Source organism: Onychomys torridus, chromosome 12 (genome assembly GCF_903995425.1).
Source record: "Onychomys torridus chromosome 12, mOncTor1.1, whole genome shotgun sequence".
In the NCBI taxonomy this organism is placed as follows: domain Eukaryota; kingdom Metazoa; phylum Chordata; class Mammalia; order Rodentia; family Cricetidae; genus Onychomys; species Onychomys torridus.
Window position 1 is genome coordinate 3,366,658 of NC_050454.1, and position 20,623 is coordinate 3,387,280.

Sequence of the window (20,623 nt, forward strand, 5' to 3'; positions counted from 1 at the left end):
GAATTCTCAGTCCCCAGTTGGTAGAACTATTTGAAAAGGATTAGGAGGTTATAACCTTGTTGAAGGAGGTGTGGCTTTATTGAAGGAGGTGTGGCCTTGTTGGAACAAGTGTGTCAATGGGGGTGGGCTTTGAGGTTTCAAAAGCCCATACCAAGTCCAGTCAGTCTGTCCATCTGTCTGTCTGTCTCTCTCTTCCTCCAACTTGCAAATCAGATGTAAACTCTCAGCTCCAGCACCATGTCTGCCTCCTGCCATGTTCTGCCATTGGGTTATGGACTCATTCTCTGAAACTTTAAAGCCTCAATGAAATGCTCTCTTCGGTAGGTTGCCTTTGTCATAGTGTCTCTTCATAGGACTAGAGAAGTAAGCCAAGTGTGTTGCCTGTGCGTGTGCCACATTCGTGCTTAATGCCCTCAGGGTCAGCAGAGGGAGATGGATCCCACTGGAGTTATGGACAGTTGTAAGCTGCTGGGAACGGAACCTGGGTCCTCTGCAAGAGCAGCCAGTGTTCTTAACTGCTGAGTCATCTCTCTAGCCCTCCATGTTCTGCCTCCATGTTTTTCTCCAAGCCTCTCTATGTATTTCTTAGAAGGCATCTAGTACTTGAAGAGAAAACTCTATTTCCCCCATGGGACATTAAAATAATAATTATTACTGTGTATATTTATGTGATGTGTGTGTGTGCATGCATGCACGCACACATGCATGCATGCCATGTTCATGCTAGGGTCAGAGGACAACTCCAGGGAGGCAATTCTCTTCCTTTACCTTTGTGTGGGTTCCAGGGATTGAACTCAGGTAGCAAGCTTGCATAGCAAGTGGTTTTTTTTTTTTTTTTTCTATTGAGCAATTTCCTCAGCCCTTTTATGAAACATTTTAGGAATACTAGTTTGTGAGTCATATTCTAGAAAGTTATGGTTTCAGAAAGGGTGTAAAGTCTTAGACTAGACATGTGAGATGATTTTAATTAAATATTTGAAGTTATGTTCTCATTGATTCCTATTGGACCCTAGAGCTGGTAACTGAGCATGACTATGTGGTTTTCTTCTTGAGAGCTGGGAGACCCTTCCTTCCTTCCCCGCCAACCCTCTCCCTTCCTTTCCTGTTGACATCAGACACCCACCCACCTGCTTGAGAAAGTTGATGTGCAGGCCTCCGACACAGGGAATCTGGTATCTAGACCCTGTTTATCCTCAGGACTCCATATTTTTGTAGATCCTGATTGTGGTAGTATTGAATGGAAGGTTCAGCCTAGCTTGGACAGAAGGTAACTTGAGAGTTTGGGCTAAGAGAAGAGGGGGCTAGAGATGGGAAAAGTTGATGCAATTATTTTTGGCAGTAGTTGGAACCAAAGCAGCAGGGGAGAGTAAGTTTGAAGACGCTCTGGCAAAGAAACTTCCTAATCTGTCACTGAGTATGTGTAAAAAAGTGATTAGTAGGTCTCTATATTTATCGTGATTACTCACAAATACGTAATTTACATAATATATACAGCACATTAAGTACTATGTCACCTTATATAATGTGCATATGTATAATATATATATGCATGTTATATAATGCCAGTCTGGAGGCTCTTACAGGTTCTGCCAAGTATTTCCTAATTTATTTGGCAATTTTAATGTATTTTTTCCCCATCTGTAGAATGAACTCTCTTGAGAGGAGTTGGTCTGTGACCTGAATTTAATCGTCCTACAACATCTGTCTCCACTCCCAACTCACTGGGGAAACCCCATGCAAACCACCCCACACTGAGCCACGATTCCTAGCCCATTAGCCCAGTGACAAGAAGCTGCACTGAAGGTTTCTGGTTTCATTGTTTTTATTGCTAGTGGGGTGGAAGCATGAAGGCAGGTGAGAACATGTCTGCAGCATGGAAAGAAATCCGAGCAGGACAACACATTAGGGACCAGGCTCTCCTCTGACTGTGCAGCTTTAAGAAGCCACTGAACACCAGAAAGACCCATTCTCGGTAGGGTGGAGATGATAATACTTCATTGGCTAACCTTAGAGCTTGGGGTGAGGGTCACTATGATGATGCACTACACAATGAGAACCCCCCAGTCAGGGTGTTTAAAAGATGACTGGTAAGGTAAGGTTAAACAACAACACAAGACTTACTGAGATTAGCAAATCAAAAGTGCAATGCCATGACGTTTTTGTCCTCTGTGCCTCTGAAAGGACTGGGCTGTGTCACTCAGGTAACATTCAATCTCTGGAGGGCCCCCTTCACAAGACTTGTGAGTCCCTGGGAATCCATTTCACCTAGCAATGGTGCTGTATCAACCTGCAGTCTTGGGGGAATCAGAGCTGAAACATATATAAACACTTCTGTAAATGTCTTCAAATCATGAACCCTGAAGCTGAGCCTATGTCTTCTGAAATAGTACCTGCTGCCATTTGGGAGCATGTTGGTCACATCGCCAAGCATCCTATCAGTATGTTCTTTAGGTGACCTGCATTTCCCCTTGCTCAGCAAAAACATGTTAGGTTGAGCAGTCCTCAATTCTAGATGATGGCTTCCTTCAGAGGTGGGCTCAATTTGTACACATTCTTCATATTCCCTTCCTTGTCCATTGCAAAATTAGAGGCAGCTCAGTGGGGTGATGTCATTGGGCCCAAGTTTTCTCTTGAGAAATCTGAGACAGAGATGAAGGCCCAGGTGAGCCAGGGGGCTGAGGCAAAGTTGACTTTTCACCAATGATGTTCTGTGTAGAGTTACTCTCCATAGAGGAGGGGATGCTGGTACCAGCTAAATGAAGCCCGCTGAACATGACTAAGACTTTACTGAAGTCACGTCTGTAGCCAGGAATGTTTCCAAGGCAAGAAGAACTGGTGACCATGAGTGACATGGGAATTCAATCAGATGACATGTCTGGGGCCTTCAACTTCAGGCCAACTTCTGTCCAGGCAGGACAAGCTATTGAGAACTTGGGAAGTGGCCCAAGTCCCCACGTCCCATTCTCTTGCGTGGGCTTGTTCCATCCATGCATAGGTTATAGGATGATGGTTCCTCCCTGACAACCTGGATCCAAGTACAACCACTTCTTGGTGACTAGAAATGACCCTGTTCCCAGATGAGGGTTCTTTTGTCTGTACACATTCTTAGTAACATTTACAGTTAAACTTTCAGGATACCATGGAGAAGCCTTTTAATTTTTCCACAACTCAGTTTCCTTATCAACCAATGGGGGAACAAGTCCTGAACAGCGTGTGTTTCATGGTTGTTCCCAGGATCTAGATCATCCACGTAAACGCCAGGGAAATGTGTCTTTACAATCAAATGATGGTCGGAGAGTAGGTTCCTTCTTTTTTCTTCCTCATTTTTCTGTTCCCACACTATCTGTGTTCATTTCTAATGAGGAAAAGTCCAGCAGTAAATAAATATTTATATAATATATATAAACATATATGCTACATATGTACATCTATAAGACCCTCAGAAGGTCGTCTATCACACTGTGAGAGTGGGAAGTGCAAAGAAACAGGCAACCTCCTGACGGGCTGTCTCCTAGTTTTCCCAGCAAAGCCCTTCCCTCTCATCATCTGCCACCGGGGCTTGGGATTCAAACAAGAGACACACTTTGGCTTGTGTGGTAGTGAGGGGTGGGAAGTACTGGGAGTGGTTTTTTTTTCCGCCTTTCCTTTTTACACAATATTATGACATCAATTTGAAAAATAAAGTCCACTTTCTCAGTTTTCCCGCCCAGAGGTTCATAAGAACTATGAAAATAAATACCACATCTAAAGTAGACTGCCCAGGCAGTCTTGTTTGTTCTCTGAGCAAAGAGCCACCAAGAGATGCTTCAGGAAGCGAACAAGTGCCCATGGACAGCAGAGAGAACCGAGAATGGAAACGCTTTCTGCGGCTTCTTGGCTCTCCTCAGCAAGTGAGGGGAGGAGCTGCTGCTGAAGGACGAGGAAGAAACCACCGTGTGCTTGCTGAGCCCTGCCAAGGGTTTTGCTTGGAGAGCTAGAGGCTGTTTTGTTTCCATACAGAAGGACTTTTGTGCAAAATTTCTGGGTTGGAGCTCTTTCCCCTGGCCACATCCGATCTCGCTGTAGGCAGGAAACCTACAGCCTGGAACCTTACAGGAGCAGTGGAGAAAAAGGAGATTTCTCCTTCAGGCTCGAAGTCTACCCAAGGCCTGTGGGAATGTGGAAGTTGCTGTATGAGCCAACCCATCCTGGTGGGCCCTGAGTCCATTCAAAATATTTCATGGGTATTGGCTCTGTTAAGAGTGGATCCGTTTTCAAAATAGGTAGACTATACGGCAGGATGACATTTTCCTCTGGAAGGGTGGCTTTGCTTCATCTGCTTACAGGTGTGTGTGTGTGTGTGTGTGTGTGTGTGTGTGTGTGTGTGTGTGTGTGTAGATTCTTCTTTCTTTTCTTGGGGGATCTGGTATTTGTTTGGCATACTGTTTAGTCTTTTGAACGGCTTTTCCTCCTCAATGAAAAGAAGCTGCTCTTTTGGGGAGGCCCCATCATCATAGGTGCCTGGTTTTTGTGAGTGATTTTAATCTGAAATAAAGAAACAGAGATAAATTAGTGGTAATGCAAAACCCAGTAACTTAGGGGAGAGTGAGTTGTGGAGAAGAAAGGCGGCCAGCTTTGGGCTCAAAGGAGCCCCATGCAGAAGGACAACTGTCCTTGAACGGTTTCAAAATTGGCAACTTGACCCTGCCTGGGCCTGGAGTTTGGCACTGCTGGAGGTGAGGGGCGGAAACACTAGGGAGAGACAGGTGTGAGCTTCCCACGTGGCGATCAGCTCGCACCTGTCTTGTGTCCTTGCTATTCATAGATTGTCAGAATGTCACAGCCAGAGGGGACCTCTGGAACCTTCCCATTCACCCCTCTGTAGGATGCATAAGGAAGAGGAGCCAGAGCTCTGTCAGGGACTTAGCTTAGCCCACATGGTGGGTGGTGCCTGAGGGGCAGGAGAGTGACAGCACAGTTCTCCATGTTCCCAGTCCTGATTCAGCCCAGGCAGCAGACATATGTCAACCAGATAACCTGAAGGCTCCAGTGTAACCTCTGGCCAAGCAACCTCATACGGACAGTTCCCAAATGAGTCCCATAGGAATATCCCTTTTCTTAGACTTGAAGATGACCCTGCTTTCTTGGATAAGATTATTACTGTTATTATTATTTTTTTAATTTTAAGGTTTATGATTTTATTCTATAAACATTCCGTTAATTATAGACATGGCTTCAAAATGCTTAATTCCTATTTGAATGTGGCCTGGTGACACTCCCACACTAATAATCTACATTATCATTCCATCGACATTTATCAAGCATGATAGATGTTCGGAGTGGGTGGCTGATACGGGAACAGGAGGTACTTAGGATTCAAAGACTAGGGTGTGGGGCTGGGTACTTCTATTTCCTTGGTGCAGAACTTTGGACAAATAATTTATCATTTGGAGAACAGTGCTTGCCAAACTTCAAAGCGAGGATAACATTGATACTATTTCTTTACACAGAGATCATATGACAGACTGTCAATGAAAGCCCATTGTGAACTATAAAAGGGAAGCGAATGGCTGGGTATTACACTGGAGAGAGAGGGGATGGCTGCCAAAGGAAACAGAGCCTTATAACTCTGTGAACCTACTCTTGGGTTTTTACCATACTATCAAAAGTGATAGTGTGACATAGAGGAGAAAAATATAGAATTATTGAAGAGACACCCATCATCAACTTTAAATTAATGTCGGATTAGCCAGGGGGTCTAAAAAAGAAGTAAGAAACAAGAAAGGTCTGATGAGAATGGGGGTGGGGTGGGGTGAGGAGGAGGGGGACCTTGCAGTTTGAAGGCAAGGAGAAGGAGAAAAAGAGAGTATGGGGTAGGGGAACCATGTATGAACAGGCTGGGCTGAGGGCAAAGGATGAGAAATGTGGGAGACTGGGCAGTTGGTTGATAAAGGGACTTTAAAAGGGAATGGCAAGCCTGGGTTCCTGTGAGGTAATCAGAAACTACAAAACATGGCTGAAAAATAAGATGAAAAAAGACTGGGCCATTACTCAGCAGCTGTCATCAGAGTGAGCCCAAGCGGGAACGTCAGGCAGTGAAGACGTCACTGTGCGTCACATTCACGAGCCTCCAGGAACAAGAAAGGAAAGGATGGAAGCGAAAGACGCTGGACAACCAGCAAAGCCTGTGATAGAACTGAAATGACTGCCCTGTTGGCTTTCCCCCCCAGCAGGGTAAGATTCTCCGCCGTGGATCCTGGAGGAGCGGATCGAGAATCCCCCACAGGCCATTTTGTATTGTGCACCATATTGCATCTGTTAGGTTTGCTCCAGCTCTGATGGAGGTGAGGCATAGACGGGGACTCTGGCAGCACCTCTCCATGGCCTGCACTCTAGCACGCTCAATGGTAGAGATCTGTGACACCGGCTTCTCTCACTGCTGAGCTCAGCCGCTCATCTGAGAAAGTCTTCTGCCTCCTCACTTAGATATCCCTGAACCAACTGGATGCTTGCTGGGAAAATGTGCTGGGGAAGAGGAACCAGGCCAGAGAAAAGAGCATTTTCCTGGCATTCGAGATGGCTGTGTTTGGGGAAGCGGGTGGCAGCTGTACAAGGCCCTTTCTTCGTTCTCTGCCTCTAACTGAACTAAGACTTGCCTGTTAGCACCTCGAAGGCTAACAGGGGAAGCGAAACCCAAATCTGTTTTGCATTTTTTTTTTTTAAAAGATGGGCTCACTGTGTAGCCCTGGCTGGCCTAGAACTCCTTAGGTAGCCCAGGTTGGCCTCAAATTCATGGTGATCCTCCTTCATCTCCAGCCTGAGAGCTGGGATTCTAAGTGGGCTCTGCCACATCCAGGCCAGTAGGGTGGGCTTTTGGAATGTCTCTTTAACATGATAATTTAGTCATGTTTGAGGATTTGATTGTTGCAGCTAACTGAGAGATGTATAAAATCATATCCTCATTTTGAGTAAAAAAGGTATTAGGCCTTTATCCCCAAGTTAGAAGGGCATGTGGATAAAGTAGTCGAATCCAGTGGGGAGATAGTTTGATATAGGTAACCCACTTTGTCAACCTTTACTGAAAGAGCATCCTACATTTCTTAGTCGAAGCTCAGACTTGCTTGCTAACTGAGCTGGAAATTAATTGGGGGGGGGGGAGGAGGGAGGGAGAGAGAAAAGCTATTGTTAGTGTTCTGTTCCACTACAGAATGAAATGATCCAGTACTCCCCATCATAGTTCAAACTTCATGACACCACCATAGCTTGTGAGTTCTCCTTCTCCTCCTCCTCCTCCTCCTCCTTCTTTTTGAGACATTTATTTATTTATTTATTTATTTATTTATTTACAGCCCTGGCTGTTCTAAAACTCACTCTGTAGACCAGGCTGGCCTTGAAACAAGTAAAATGCTAAATTTCACTCCTTGTTAGAGATTTCCTTTGCACAAAGAAGCACTAAAGGGAGGGAGCTCTTGGATGTCGCCACCTGAGAGCAAACGGCTTACAACTAGTAAACACGCCCCAAGTTGTGAGTGCGAAGCCTTCCTAAATCACATGGGAGGTGTCCCAGGCCTTCTCTGATCACTGGAGTGCAGAAGGGCACAGGCCCAAAAGGACTAAAAAGTTCTCTGTGACTTTTGAGAAATTAAGGTTATTTTCTTTCTTAAAGTTATCATAGAAGAGGGGGGCCTTCTAATGAAAGAGATGTGATCATCGTTTACATCTTAGATTTTTCTGCCGGGAATGGTGGCACACACCTTTAATCCTAGTGGGAGGCAGAGGCAGGTAGATCTCTGTGATCTCTGAGGCCAGCCTGGTCTGCAAAGCAAGTTCCAGGACAGCCAGGGCTGTTACACAGAGAAACACTGTCTCAACAAACAAACAAACAAACAAACAAACAAACAAACAATCTTAGATATTTCTGGGTTCTCCACAGTCTTGGAATCCTCTTTCAGGAGCGTTTGCTAGCACAAGAGGCCTTTGTGACACGACAGTCAAAGACCAACTTGGCAGAATTTAGAATCACCCTATCCTGATTATGGTAATTAAGGAGTAAGACCCGCATGTCCTGGGCACCACAGCCTGGCTGGGGTCCTAGACTGTGTAAACGGAGAACCCGAGTGGAGAAGAGTGCATTCATCTGTTCCTTTTTCCTCACTGTGGATGCCATGTGACCAGTTGGCTCGTGTTCCTGTTGACTTGACTGTACCCTTGAACTGTGAACCAGAAGTTGATTCTGTTAAAATCTCTGAAGTTGATTTTGCTAAAATAGTTCATAGCAACAGAAAAACAAACTAAGACAGGCTTCACATGTGGTGGGGACAGCTAGGCTATGCAAGAGTGAGGCTAATTTACCAGTGGGGAGGTTTAACTACATCAGAGGTTCACAAACATTGGTCCATGAAACTACAGCATTAACATCTCCCTGGATTTTTCAGAAAGTCCGGTTCTTGGACATCAAGACCAACTAGGTTAAAACTCTGAGAAGTGTTACAGTCACATAAAATTTAACCCTCATCCCAGCCTCACATTTACTCAAGTTTGGAAGCCACTGGATTGAATAACTGTGGTCATTTTCAATGTAATGATTTTTAATTAATTAATTAATTATTCTATTATCAGCTTGACGCCGTATAAATTCTTATCTTAATAGTGAAATGTTTCATTGAGGCTTGCTCAGTAATTGAGTAAGACCAAAACTTATTATAAGCCACAGTCATCCTAAGGTCCCAACTGCTATATAGCCTCCCTGGTTCTGTGGGTTGCAGTCTGATTGTTCTTTGCTTTATATCTAGAATCCACTTATGAGTGAGTATATACCATGTTTGTCCTTCTGTGTTTGGGTTATCTCACTCAGGATGATTTTTTTCTAGTTCCATCCATGTAATAATGATTTAACTATTTATCCAGATTTAGAAGGAGATTCTTTTTAAATTTTACTTTTTGAGAGAGTCTCATGTATCCTAGGCTGACCTCTACCTCATCATGTAACTGACTATTATCTCAAACTTGATCCTCCTGCCTCTACCTCCCCAGTGCTGGGATTATAGTGTGACATATGAGATACTATTTTACAGCATTGTGTAAGCAAACGTTCTTAATAAATATAGATTTTTAGATATGTCTATTTGTTTCTATACATAAACAGATATCTGGCCATTTTTAGGAATTTATAAGACAACTTTTTGTTTGTTTGTTTTTTGAGACAGGGTTTCTCTGTGTAGCTTTGGTGCCTTTCCTGGAACTCACAGAGATCCGCTTGTCTCTGCCTCCCAAGTGCTGGGATAAAGGCGTGCGCCACCACCTCCTGGCTTTATAAAACAATTTTAAGATTGATTGATTGATTGATTATGTATACAGTATGTATGACTGCAGGCCAGAAGAGGGCACCAGGTCTCATTACAGATGGTTATGAGCCACCATGTGGTTGCTGGGAATTGAACTCAGGACCTCTGGAAGAGCAGTCAGTGCTCTTAACCTCTGAGCTATCTCTCCAGAACCCATAAAACAATTTTAAAGTTTAAAAATCCTACAGATAACAACTTGTTTTCTTGGTATACTGCTTTAATTTATTTCTATGCTTGCACGTCTTGACTAAAATAAAACCAGCATCTAAATCTGCTGTGTTTTATTTGATATTATGTTGACAGTGCTTTAATATACTCAATGTTTTATTTAAAATGAAAGTTTGTCTTTAATTAATTAGTTTCTCTTACTCAGTTCTGGAGAGTGAATCCTGGACTTTGTATATGTTAGGAAAGTCTTTGCCCACTGCACTACACCTCCAGCCCTTAAAATGTTATTAAATTGTACTTTCAATGTTTAAAAATTATTCCATTTGATGAATATCATGTAAACTTAAAACTCTCCAGTGGGGCTGGTGAGATGGCTCAGTGGTTATGGACACTGGCTGCTCTTGTAAAGGACCTGGGTTCAGTTTCCTGAACCCAAACGGTGGCTCACAACTCTATCTAGACGAGGGGATCTGGTACCCTCTTCTGCCCTCCAAGGGTATCAGGCATGCACACAGTACACATACATACATGCAGGTGAAACATTCATACACATAAAATAAATTTTACAAAAGTTCAAAAAAACCTACCACCCTCACTAAATGTTGGGCTTTTGTGAAAATTCCGTTTTTTTTTTTGTTGTTATTTATTTTTATTTTATGTTTATGAGTGTTTTGCCTGCATGTCTGTGCCCCATGTGCATACAGCACCCACAAAGGCAAGTAGAGGGCACTGGATCCCCAGAAACTGGAGTTACAGACAGTTAGGAGTCACCAGGTGGATGATGGGAACCAAACCTGGGTCGTCTGCAAGAACAGCAAACACACTTAACTGCCGAGCCACATGTTTCTTCCTGATACATGGTTCAAGATGAATTCCAGAAAAGCTGGACAGACTCATTCTCCTGTCTTACATATCCTTGACAGAAGGAAATATTTTCTTAAACTTGGCATGTGTAGAGTTACATGGTGTTCTCACTGTCTTAAGTTGAAAAATCTTTCCCCCATTTTTAAAAATTGTCTTATCATATATTACTCCATAGGTTAATAACCTGAGTCATCTTACCTGCAAATTGTCTGCCCATTCTTACATTGGTAGTACTTTTTTCCTACTGGATTCCAAGTATAAGTTTCTTTTTATGGTATAGGAACTAGCCTGTTCTTTTGTATTGTTATTTTAAGTATCTTGACCTTAAGATTATAGATATCTAAATAAATTTCTGCTTTTATTTTATTTTGTTGCTTCTGTTGATGTTTCTCATGTACCCTAGGCTGGCCTCAAGCTCACTCTGTAGACGAGGATGGCCTGGGTCGCTGATCTCACGGCCTCTGCTTCCTGAATGCTGGATTTATGCAACGCTGGGGATCTGACTCAGGCTTTGTTCATCTACCACTCTTCAAACTGAGTTTACATTTCCAACTCTTCTATACTGATTCTTGACCTCCAGAGCTTGAAATTTACTAGTAATAACTGATATGAACAGATACTACACTTGATCTTAGCCAAAAGGCCAAGAAGCGATGAAATTTACCAGTAATAAAAAACTCACTTTTTCAATAGAAAGGATCTGCCTATAGGGTAACTAAAATAATCTATTTTCCCCATAGGTAATAACATTTTATTTTTAATTTAATTTCAGTCTTGTTGTGTAGTGCTTATTTACCCAAATAAGTAAGTTTTTAGGTACCCTATGTACCCTAAGATTTCCTAGGATTCTATTATGTACTATTGATTTACTTATCTAATACTGTAATAAGAGAATATTATTGAAATTATTGTGACTTTATAAGTATAATACTTTAGTATCTTGTGACAGTATTTTCTTTTCCCCTCTCCCTGCAATAGCATCAAGGGTGAAAACTCTTCTCAAGTTCCTTTATTAATTCCTCCAGGAACTGAATTGTTTTGTCAGGTTAAAAAATTTGAAAGGGGACTTGGGGATCTCTATTTAGGACATGGAATATCTCTGTGATGGCTATGTTTTATTGATTTGATATAGTCCAGAATCATTGTCTGGGATGAGGTTTCAGTGAGGGCTTGTCTAAGTCAGGTTGGCATGTGGAGGAGTGTCTTGTTTATATAAACAGAGGTGGGAAGTCCTGCCCACTATGGATGATACTGTTCCCCAGGCCAAGGGATCCTGGCGTGAAGAGCATATCCTCTGCTCTTGACTGCAGATGCAATGTGACCAGTTCACTCAAGCTCCTGCCTCAGTGATACCCTGGAACTGTGAGCAAAACAAACCTTTTCTTCCTTAGGTTACTTTTGTCGGGGTATTTTATCATAGCGATGGGAAAAGAACCAAGATGGTTTCCATACTTACCTTTTAAAAGTTTACACCTTATGGGAATGCTCATTAATTTCCCACAATTCAGCTGTATATTTTATAGCTGTGGCTACTGTTATAAGAACTACATTAAAAACAAAAACACAAAAGAGAGCTTGATACTTGAAGGGCTCCAAAGAGAGTATTATCAAGGAAGAGTAGAGATGCTCAGAAAGACAGCGTCTGTCTCTTTTGAGATGACATATTTGCTGTTAGATTGAGGGCATTACTCATGAAGTACCCCAGTGGATGCCCTGAAACCAGGAGCTGGGTCCTTAAGGAGGAATGACCCAAAAATGAGGGGGCCCAACTCTCATAGTAGCACTGACTGGAACTAATGAAAGTCTAGCTAGACAGCAGGGAGAGTCCTATTTATTTTATATTTCTGTTCATGTGTACGTGTGTGCCTGCATGAGCTTATGTGCACCACTTACCTGTAGGTGCCTGTGGAGGCCAAAGGGTATCAGATGCCCCTGGAGTTAGAGACAGTTGAGAGCTGTCTGATGTGGGTAGGAGAATGGAAACTGTGTTGTGTGTAAGAACAGCTCTTAATTGCTGAGCTTTCTCTCCAGTCTCAGTCTGTTTGAGGCAGAGTCTCACTCTGTAACCCTGGTCCATGTTGAACTTACTCTGTAGCTCAAGTTAGTCTTGAACTCATAACCCTCCTGCCTGAGCCCGTGAAACTATAGCTTTCTTGTTCCATGCCCCCTATTCATTTGCTGATGGCATTCTAGGGTTGTCATTACAAGTCTGGCACCATGCTCCATGTTCTGGTACCATACCAAAGCAGATAACCAACTCGTCCTTCCTGTGGAGTTTCCAGAGAGGTCTTCAAGGCTGTGGGTGCACTAAGGGAAGTGTGTCTGGGTGCTGGGTAGGATTTGGGGTGTGTAGGCTTGGCTCCAGCTAAGGAAGCATTCTCTGACATCTGGACTTGCTCCTCAGCAGACCAGTGTTTCTTTTGACCCAACCACTTGGGTAGGTTCAAGCTGAGGCTGTCAAGATAGCATGGATGAAGTCTCAGAACAAAGTAGAAAAGGGGCAATTCTAGACAATCTTCCAGGGTCCCTGTTATGTGGAGATGCACTGATTTTATATCAAGTCAGTGTCTTCAGGGGTAAAACAAAATCATGCTTCTTATACTCACCTCCAAGACAAGCAAACTTACCGTGCAACATGGCTGCATCCAGGGCTCTCCATCTACTTGCATTGGTAGAAGCTTGTTGGTCCTGGAACCCCCAAACCAAAGAAGCAACAGTGAGACAGACCCTCAGAGCTGGAGAATCATGGTCACTCCCAGCCGAGAGACACGTGAAGACCTCACCTGCTCATTTAGGAGAGGTTCACTGAGACCAGGGGAACGTTCTGAAAACATAATCTTCAGCCCATCTCAGGGACTGGACTTGGCAGGTCTGGAGGCAGGCCTATAGATCTGTGCTTTAATAGTTACTATAGGAATTTCTCTGGGTTCAGTCTCCAGACTCCACTTTGAGAAACTGTCATGGGCACACCGAAAGCCACAGCCACCCGGACAACTGTCCAGCAAACATGACAGCCCCTCTGCTGAGCAGTTCCACCTCAGTCCCCCAACCAGCCAGAGGGGAAAGTGGTTCATGCCAAGCTCTGCTCTGGAATAGGAAGAGGCCTGCACTCCCGACTGAATGAGTGATTGCAACATATCCAGGAGGCAATGTCTCTAAGCTACAGAAGTTACCATATGCACTCAACTCCAAGAGGCAGGATGCCCTGGGTTCATACACACTGTGGCTGTGATGGGAAAGGGACATCTAGGAACAGTGACCCCAAATGCAGGAGGAGAAGTGAAGAGAAAGTGTTGCCCTCTTGCTTGGGAAAGACTCTTTTATATATATGGGCTCTGTAGAATCTGCTTGTCCTCCAATGCCTTGGGAGGAGGGTAGTCCTCTGGACAGAGGCATGTGAACAGTCCCTACCCACTGGACAGGAACCCCTTACCTGAACTTGGTAGCTTCCCTATTTTTGAAATTACAAAATGCGAGGGGAAAGCATCATATTTTGATACAATAATTCTCTGGTGGACTCATTATATTTCATAATAAAAGTAATAAATCTAATAATAAAAGCAACCTATCAGCAGAAAGGAGGCCTTCGCATACTTAGGGATAGAGAAGTATCTGAGGAGTGCCTAGCAGGATGGAGCTTTTAGCTCAGCTCCGTGTTTCCATCTGGAAATAGATCTGTTGACTTCTGGAAAAAGTCCCCCTCATACTTAACTTCTTAGATTTCTTGGCAGTCAGGACACTGTATTCTCTGTAATCTACAAAAGCTATGACTGCAATATTCCACAGGCAAACTGGCTCCATACGCTTTAGAGCTCTGGACAAAGGCTGCAGAGGTTGCTCTGAAAACAAAGGTGCATCCTATCACAGTGATGGCTCCGAAAGAGAGGGAGTATGATGTTGGGGATGGAGATACAGATGATACAGAGATAGGCAATGACAAGGGGTAGTGGGGTAGACCCTCGGGGGACCACAGAAGGGCTCTGACTGAGGGATGGTGGAAGGCCAAGAACAGACTCCTCCACTGTGCTCTTGCTGACATTTGCCCAAGGGTTTCTGGGAGAAAGGGATCTTCAGTTAAAGGCCTCTGGGAAACCCTTTACCCTGTAGACCTTCTAAGAGAGCCCCAAGGCAAACCAACAGATAGGATCTGTAACAAGAGGGAAAAAGGTAAGGAATGAAGACAAACAGCCAGGTTGGGTAAGAAGCTGAGGGGGGAAATGTAACTAGAGGGAGCTGAAACTGGAAAAACTCCTATTAGACCCCACAGCATCCAGACTTGCAGTGACTGGCTGTGTCATCCATATCCTAAAAAAATGCCACCCTCTTGGTGAGTACAAGAAGTTTGTTGATGTTAATGGTTTAGCATATGAAGGCATCCTATCCGTACACAGAAGAGCAGCTGTGACCCCTGGCATTATTCTAATGTTTTATAATTATAAAGAGAAAAAGACAAAGAATTGGACCTCTGGTGCCCTGGACTTTATATATGCACTGTTTATGTCATCAGGTAATTTTCAGAGATAGGTTATGATGGACTCTCTAGTTGATGACAGCATTATTCCTGGCCTGACACAACTCTTCCACCTGAGGTTCAGGAGTCATAGCAGGAGATGGGGCAGAATGACTGTAAGAGCCAGAGTGAGGGGCAGGGAGCTTGCTGTGGGGATTGTGTCCCTTGGAAATGACAGAGAAGCTGGAAACGACAATGACCCGTGAAACCTCACCAACATGGCTGCCTAAAGAAGACATGCTATCGTGGATGGGGGTGGGGAGAGGTAGGGGAAACTCACGGGGCATCAACCCTATACCAAGAACTACAGGCAGCCAAGGAATGCCGAGAGCAGGAGGAATAGTTTCCCTTAGGGAAGGGCACACCAATTGGTTACCCAATACCAAATGGTCGTCCCTGGAATCATATACATACAAATGACCACATGGCCTGAGCAGATGTTGGGGAAAAATACATATGTAACAGTTAAAGAATCAGTCAAAGTATTCTTTTTCTTTTTCTTTTCTTTCTTTTTTTTTGCTTTTTCGAGACAGGGTTTCTCTGTGGAGCTTTGTGCCTTTCCTGGATCTTGCTCTGTAGACCAGACTGGCCTCGAACTCACAAAGACCCGCCTGCCTCTGCGTGCCACCACCGCCCGGCCAAAGTATTCTTTATAGATACTGCTGAGTTTCTTTTGCCAATTTGCCATAGCCTGAAGTCTGAAGGTAGCCCCCTAGTTATTTTATTATCTGCCCGAATGTTCAAGGGGGCTGGGGGACCCAGAGGATGCCAGGTAACAGAGGACTTACCTAATGGTGACAGAGGAGCACTGAGCTAGCCTCCTCCCTGCACTCTTCAGGCCCGTGTAGATCTGTCCCATTTCCATGGCTCCCTCGAGACCCACCACTTCAAGGAGCTGGTCGCTGAGGTCTGTGGGGGAATAGCAAAGACCATGCACACTCTTCTCTCTCACTCAGGAGAGTCTAAGCAGAAGTTTCTGGTCCCTTGATGGTCAACCCAGGTCTGTTACCTCCCACTCAAGTGTTTTTTCATACACTGAGTCAGATATACTTCTCAAAAAAAAGAAATAGAGGTACCTTTTTGTGAGCACAAGTCAAGTTACAGTTTTTTTTTTTTTTTTTAAGCTTTGATTTAGAAGATTAATATGTATCCAGTGAATGGGCTGACACCAAGAAGCCTCTTCACATATAGAATATCAAAAATGACAAACCCTTGTTTCTGAAATTTGCCAACCTCGCTGCTAGAGACATAAAGGATTGGGACTAGGATAAGGAATGTCGAAGAGTCTAAAATCTATTTTTTTTCTTTTTTGCTTTTTTTTTTGAGCTGACAACCGAACCCAGGGCCTTGAGCTTGCTAGGCAAGCGCTCTACCACTGAGCTAAATCCTCAACCCCCTATAAGCTATTCCTAATGTCACAGCAACATGTTGGCTCTGCTAATGATGACCGATGGTTAATTAGCCTCAAATTTGGCCTGTGCTTAGCTGCTGGTGAACCATCCTCCATGGACATCCTCAGGAAGATCACGGGCCTTTTTCAGCACACCCCACACCTAAGTCAAGCAAAGGAGAAGAGCATTTCACCTACGTCAGACCATTGTGGCTCACAGTGGAAAGGAGGTAGACAAACATGAATCCCAGGCTCCACAGCACAGCACCAATGGCCTGCAATGGTGGCGATGGCTTCTGATTCCAGCCTGGGAGGAGTGTGATCCATTTTGCTTGGGTATTTGCCTCCATTTTCCACTGTGAGAGTGATAGCAGGGGTAATGTTGGGTGCTGGGTCCCATACTCACTCTAAAATGCAACTGTCTGTTCAGTTGGAGCTGAAGCAAAAATTAAGATGCAGAGTTAAAGACCAGTCTATTCCCTTCGCTTGCAGCACAAGAGTCCATTTTCAGACTGAGGCAAGTTACTACTATCCCACTAATAGCCACAAGTGAGGAAACTACGCCAAGGCTTGTTTGTTCATCAAATGGCGTCTGTCCTCTAAAGACATGCTGTTTAAGATTAGCGAAGAAATAGTTATTCTTTTGTTTAGAAGATTTTGTTTTTGTTTTTTGAGACAGGGTTTCTCTGTGTAGCTTTGCGCCTTTCCTGGCACTCGCTTTGGAGACCAGCCTGGCCTCGAACTCACAGAAATCCGCCTGCCTCTGCCTCTGCCTCCCAAGTGCTGGGATTAAAGGCGTGCACCACCACTGCCCGGCCAAAGATGGTTGTTTTAAAAACACTCCATTGATGGGTGTATATCTAATAGAGGCAGTTAACCAAAGCACTGGAGTGACTGTAACATGTCAACACTGAAGTCCAAATGGATGATCATTGAGAGACCTTAGCTGCCCAGAGATACACGAGCCTAATCTACCTGTGAGGAGCACAGAGCTTCCCCTTCTGCAGCCATTCACACCCAACTCTCCTCAAGTTCCCCTTTCTTTACATCCCTGAAAAGATACTGTCTCCTTAAGCTCTCCTTCTCATTTGGACTTGGGACAAGAAGCCATAAAAGGGTAAGGCTTATTTAGGAGAGCACTCCAGGCTCTCTGAAGGAGTTTAGAGCTAATCAACAATGAATGTCTAAATCTCCAGTCACTTAATTAGCTCCCTTACCATAGAGGGTTGAATAATCTTTGCAGAGTCTTAGCTTATTGTGCTGGCTTAATAGTGTCCATGCAAACAGCATAGGCTTTGGAGGGAGGGGAACCAGGGAGGGAGGAAGCAGGAGAAGGGCATGCAGATGAGGAGGGAGGAGAGAGAGTCGGGCAATAGAATACTTCTAGGGGTGAGGAGGGCAGGCGAGCTGTGTTGTGACAGGAGAGAAGAGAGGAACACAAAGGCAGATGTTTTTAGAAGTTCCTCTGCATAGTGGCAGAAACGGACACCTTAGAAAATGCTGCTCTTGGACCAGGCTTTGATCTCTGACAGAGCTCAATGGTTTAGTGTTTTCCCTCCGTGAAACATGCCCTGGTAACAAAACGTTCTAAGAAGCAGGGAACTTAATAGACTCGAGTGTTTCAGCTTCACAATGTCTCCGTCTTTTAACAAATTTTCCCGTTGAATGGCTTTAAAGTTGTTATCACTTCCCACACATTACCTTGCAGCTATCACTTCCCACACATTACCTTGCTTCCTGGCTCCAGAGGAGCTGTAATGAAGGCTGATCTCATCAGCAGGAGTGGGCAGGTGGGGGAGGGGCTGGCACAGATGCGGGACTGAGGAGGCAAATGCAGGGGAAGGGGCTAGGGGCTCATTATCCCTTTTTCTCGTCACTTTTGACTATGTACTCTCTCCTCAGGCATAACGAAGGTGACTCCTGTCTGTCACACTATCCCTAACCCTAACCCTCCCTGACCCTGAGTGCAGGACTTAGCTGCTCTTTGCCCTCTCTACTATTGTCTAATTTTTTCCAACTTTCTAGAATGCCTACTGAGGAAGTCTTAAAGAAATCTATTTTACATTCCTTCCTAAAGTAACTAAGCATCAAGACCCTTCTTTTGTGTGATAGCTATAAAGAGCCCATGGTTTCAGTTTTCTTTGTGTCATACTTAAAAAGAGTCCTGTCGTCACCTAACCGCTTTCCTTCCTCTACCACAGAGAGACTTATGTGTACAGTAAGTTTGGTACTAAAATGAAGGAGATTAGAGTGTAAATCAATGTCTAGGAACAAACAACAATGAATGTTTAGATTCTGTGTTCTGAACACAGAATCCAGGATCGGGACATCTGGTACACCAGGTGTCTGTTTTACCTTGGGTTCCAATGATTCAGAGTGAGTTTGGCAATTGTGTCACGATCATATTGTCTTTATACTCTTCACTCATTAATGTTTAAGGGAGAGTGTCTATGCACCTTAGCTAAGCAGCATTCATTCACTCAGTCACAGAACTGCTACTGAGCTAGCAACAACGTTCTAGGCACTGTGTTTGGAAATGGCAATATAAGCACTCTGTTGCTGATCTTGTCTAAGAAGGTGAAACAGAATTAGGTGAAGAAGATGCTCACATTGAACTGTGAGGTCAGGGATGTCTAAGTAGCTGGTGCTGAGTGGGAAAGATGAGAAGGTGGGTGTGTAGAACATACAAGGGTTGCTGAGTATCAAGCAGTGATTTTGGGTTGGGAGAGAGGAACATAGGAGAACATTCCAGGGACAGAGACGGTCCTGTACTATATAGGGTTGACAGCCACAGGACAGGGAAAAGTTAATTCAGCAATAAACCCACTTGGAAATTTCATGGAACAATAGTATATAGTATTTTCCCCTATATTTATTATTATTTATTGTTTATTATTATGTTTTAGAAAGATGTCTGAAACCAGACAAGGAGATCTTGGGGCCAGGCACAAGTTTGTGTAGCCTGTAATCCAGGCCTTCCAGCCCTGCTCGGACTGTTCCTTTGTGCATGCAGGTGTGCATACTGAATTCAAACCTAACATTTGCATTCTAGGAGAGAAGGAAGACGTGGTGTGGGAAAATGGAGAGGGAGGATATGGAAGCAGGGGCTAGGGCAGCAAGGACAACAACCTCAGCTCCAACCTGTTCAATGGTCAGCATTCAGGTTTCTAAATACACATCTGACCATGTCACCCCCAAACCCCACAATTCTTAGTGACACCAAGCAAAACACCAAGGACTTGGCAAAAGAAGACACAGATAACACACCCAAGATGTTACAAGGAGAAAAAGTTTTGAAAATAATTTGCCAGTTGCAATAAGTCTGAGGGTTTTATGTTGCTTCTTCTGTTACTTTCTTGGGATTGTGTGAGAAATTATGGACAGAACCAAAGTTCACGAAAACACATGCACTGTAGCATCATTTATAAAAGTAACCCCACTGCCATATTTCTTCCTGCATGGGAATAGTTAAGCAAACAATATGGTATCCACATGATGGAAAGTTTTGCTGCCATTAAAATATTTACAAGCCAGGGGTGGGAGCTCATGTTCTTAAGCTCAGCACCCAGGAGCATGGGGGAGGAAGTCTGTGGTAAATTCAAGGACAGCCCGGACTATAAAGTGAGTCCCCACCAGCTTGGTCTACTATGTGAGACCTTGTTTTAAAATTGCAACACACATATTTAATAACTACAAATGTATTTATATGATGTTTAATTTTTATGTCAAGATATAAGCTTACTTATGTAGCATGTACTCAACTAGGTAAGAAGATACCTAAAAAAAGGGACAAATCTCTTGGGCCAGAAGGTGGTGGTGCACGCCTTTAATCCCAGCACTCAGGAGGCAGAGGCAGGTGGATCTCTGTGAGTTCGAGGCCAGCCTGGGCTACCAAGTGAGTTCCAGGAAAGGAGCAAAGCTACACAGGGAAACCCTGTCTCGAAAAACAAAACAAAACAAAACAAAACAAAACAAAACAAACAAAAAAAGGGATAAATCTCAGCAAAATCTTAACAATGGTAATACCTGGATAATTAAATTAATGCTAATTTCTATTTCTTCTTTATGCTTTTCCAAGTGTTTCTTTAAATAGATATTTGTGCTATAACCAAAAAGTAATCTTTTTTAAAAAAAAAAAAAGTTAGCTTCTGCTCATGGTAACAAAGACCAAGCATTAGTTCTAGAAAGTTCTCTGGACTGCTCTTCCTTTAGTTTGACTTAGACAGTCCTCAAGGTCTTCCATGTAGACATAGTCATCGAGAGGAGGGGTGGGGTCATGTCCACGGTTGGCAGACTACAACTGCAGTTACTGTACCACAAAGTCTGGGTTGAATGGGGAAACAGATGAAGGAATGGCAGAAAAAATAA

At 43.8% G+C, this 20,623-nt stretch overlaps 1 protein-coding gene and 1 pseudogene across 6 annotated transcripts in view; both read right to left on the reverse strand.

Moving 5' to 3' along the window:
* Positions 1-1,798: 1,798 nt before the first annotated feature.
* The window catches only part of Dgkg (diacylglycerol kinase gamma), a 200,951-nt gene continuing 182,126 nt past the window's right edge, over positions 1,799-20,623 (reverse strand). For all 6 annotated transcript variants that reach the window (XM_036203478.1, XM_036203477.1, XM_036203475.1 and 3 more), the window contains 3 exons: positions 15,654-15,774; positions 12,983-13,043; positions 1,799-4,524 (listed from right to left, as the gene is read on the reverse strand). In XM_036203478.1, the coding sequence (XP_036059371.1) occupies positions 4,426-4,524; positions 12,983-13,043; positions 15,654-15,774 (281 nt within the window). In that variant the 3' untranslated portion in view covers positions 1,799-4,425. The remainder of the gene's footprint in view (positions 4,525-12,982; positions 13,044-15,653; positions 15,775-20,623) is intronic.
* On the reverse strand, positions 10,891-11,010 carry LOC118594354 (annotated as a pseudogene).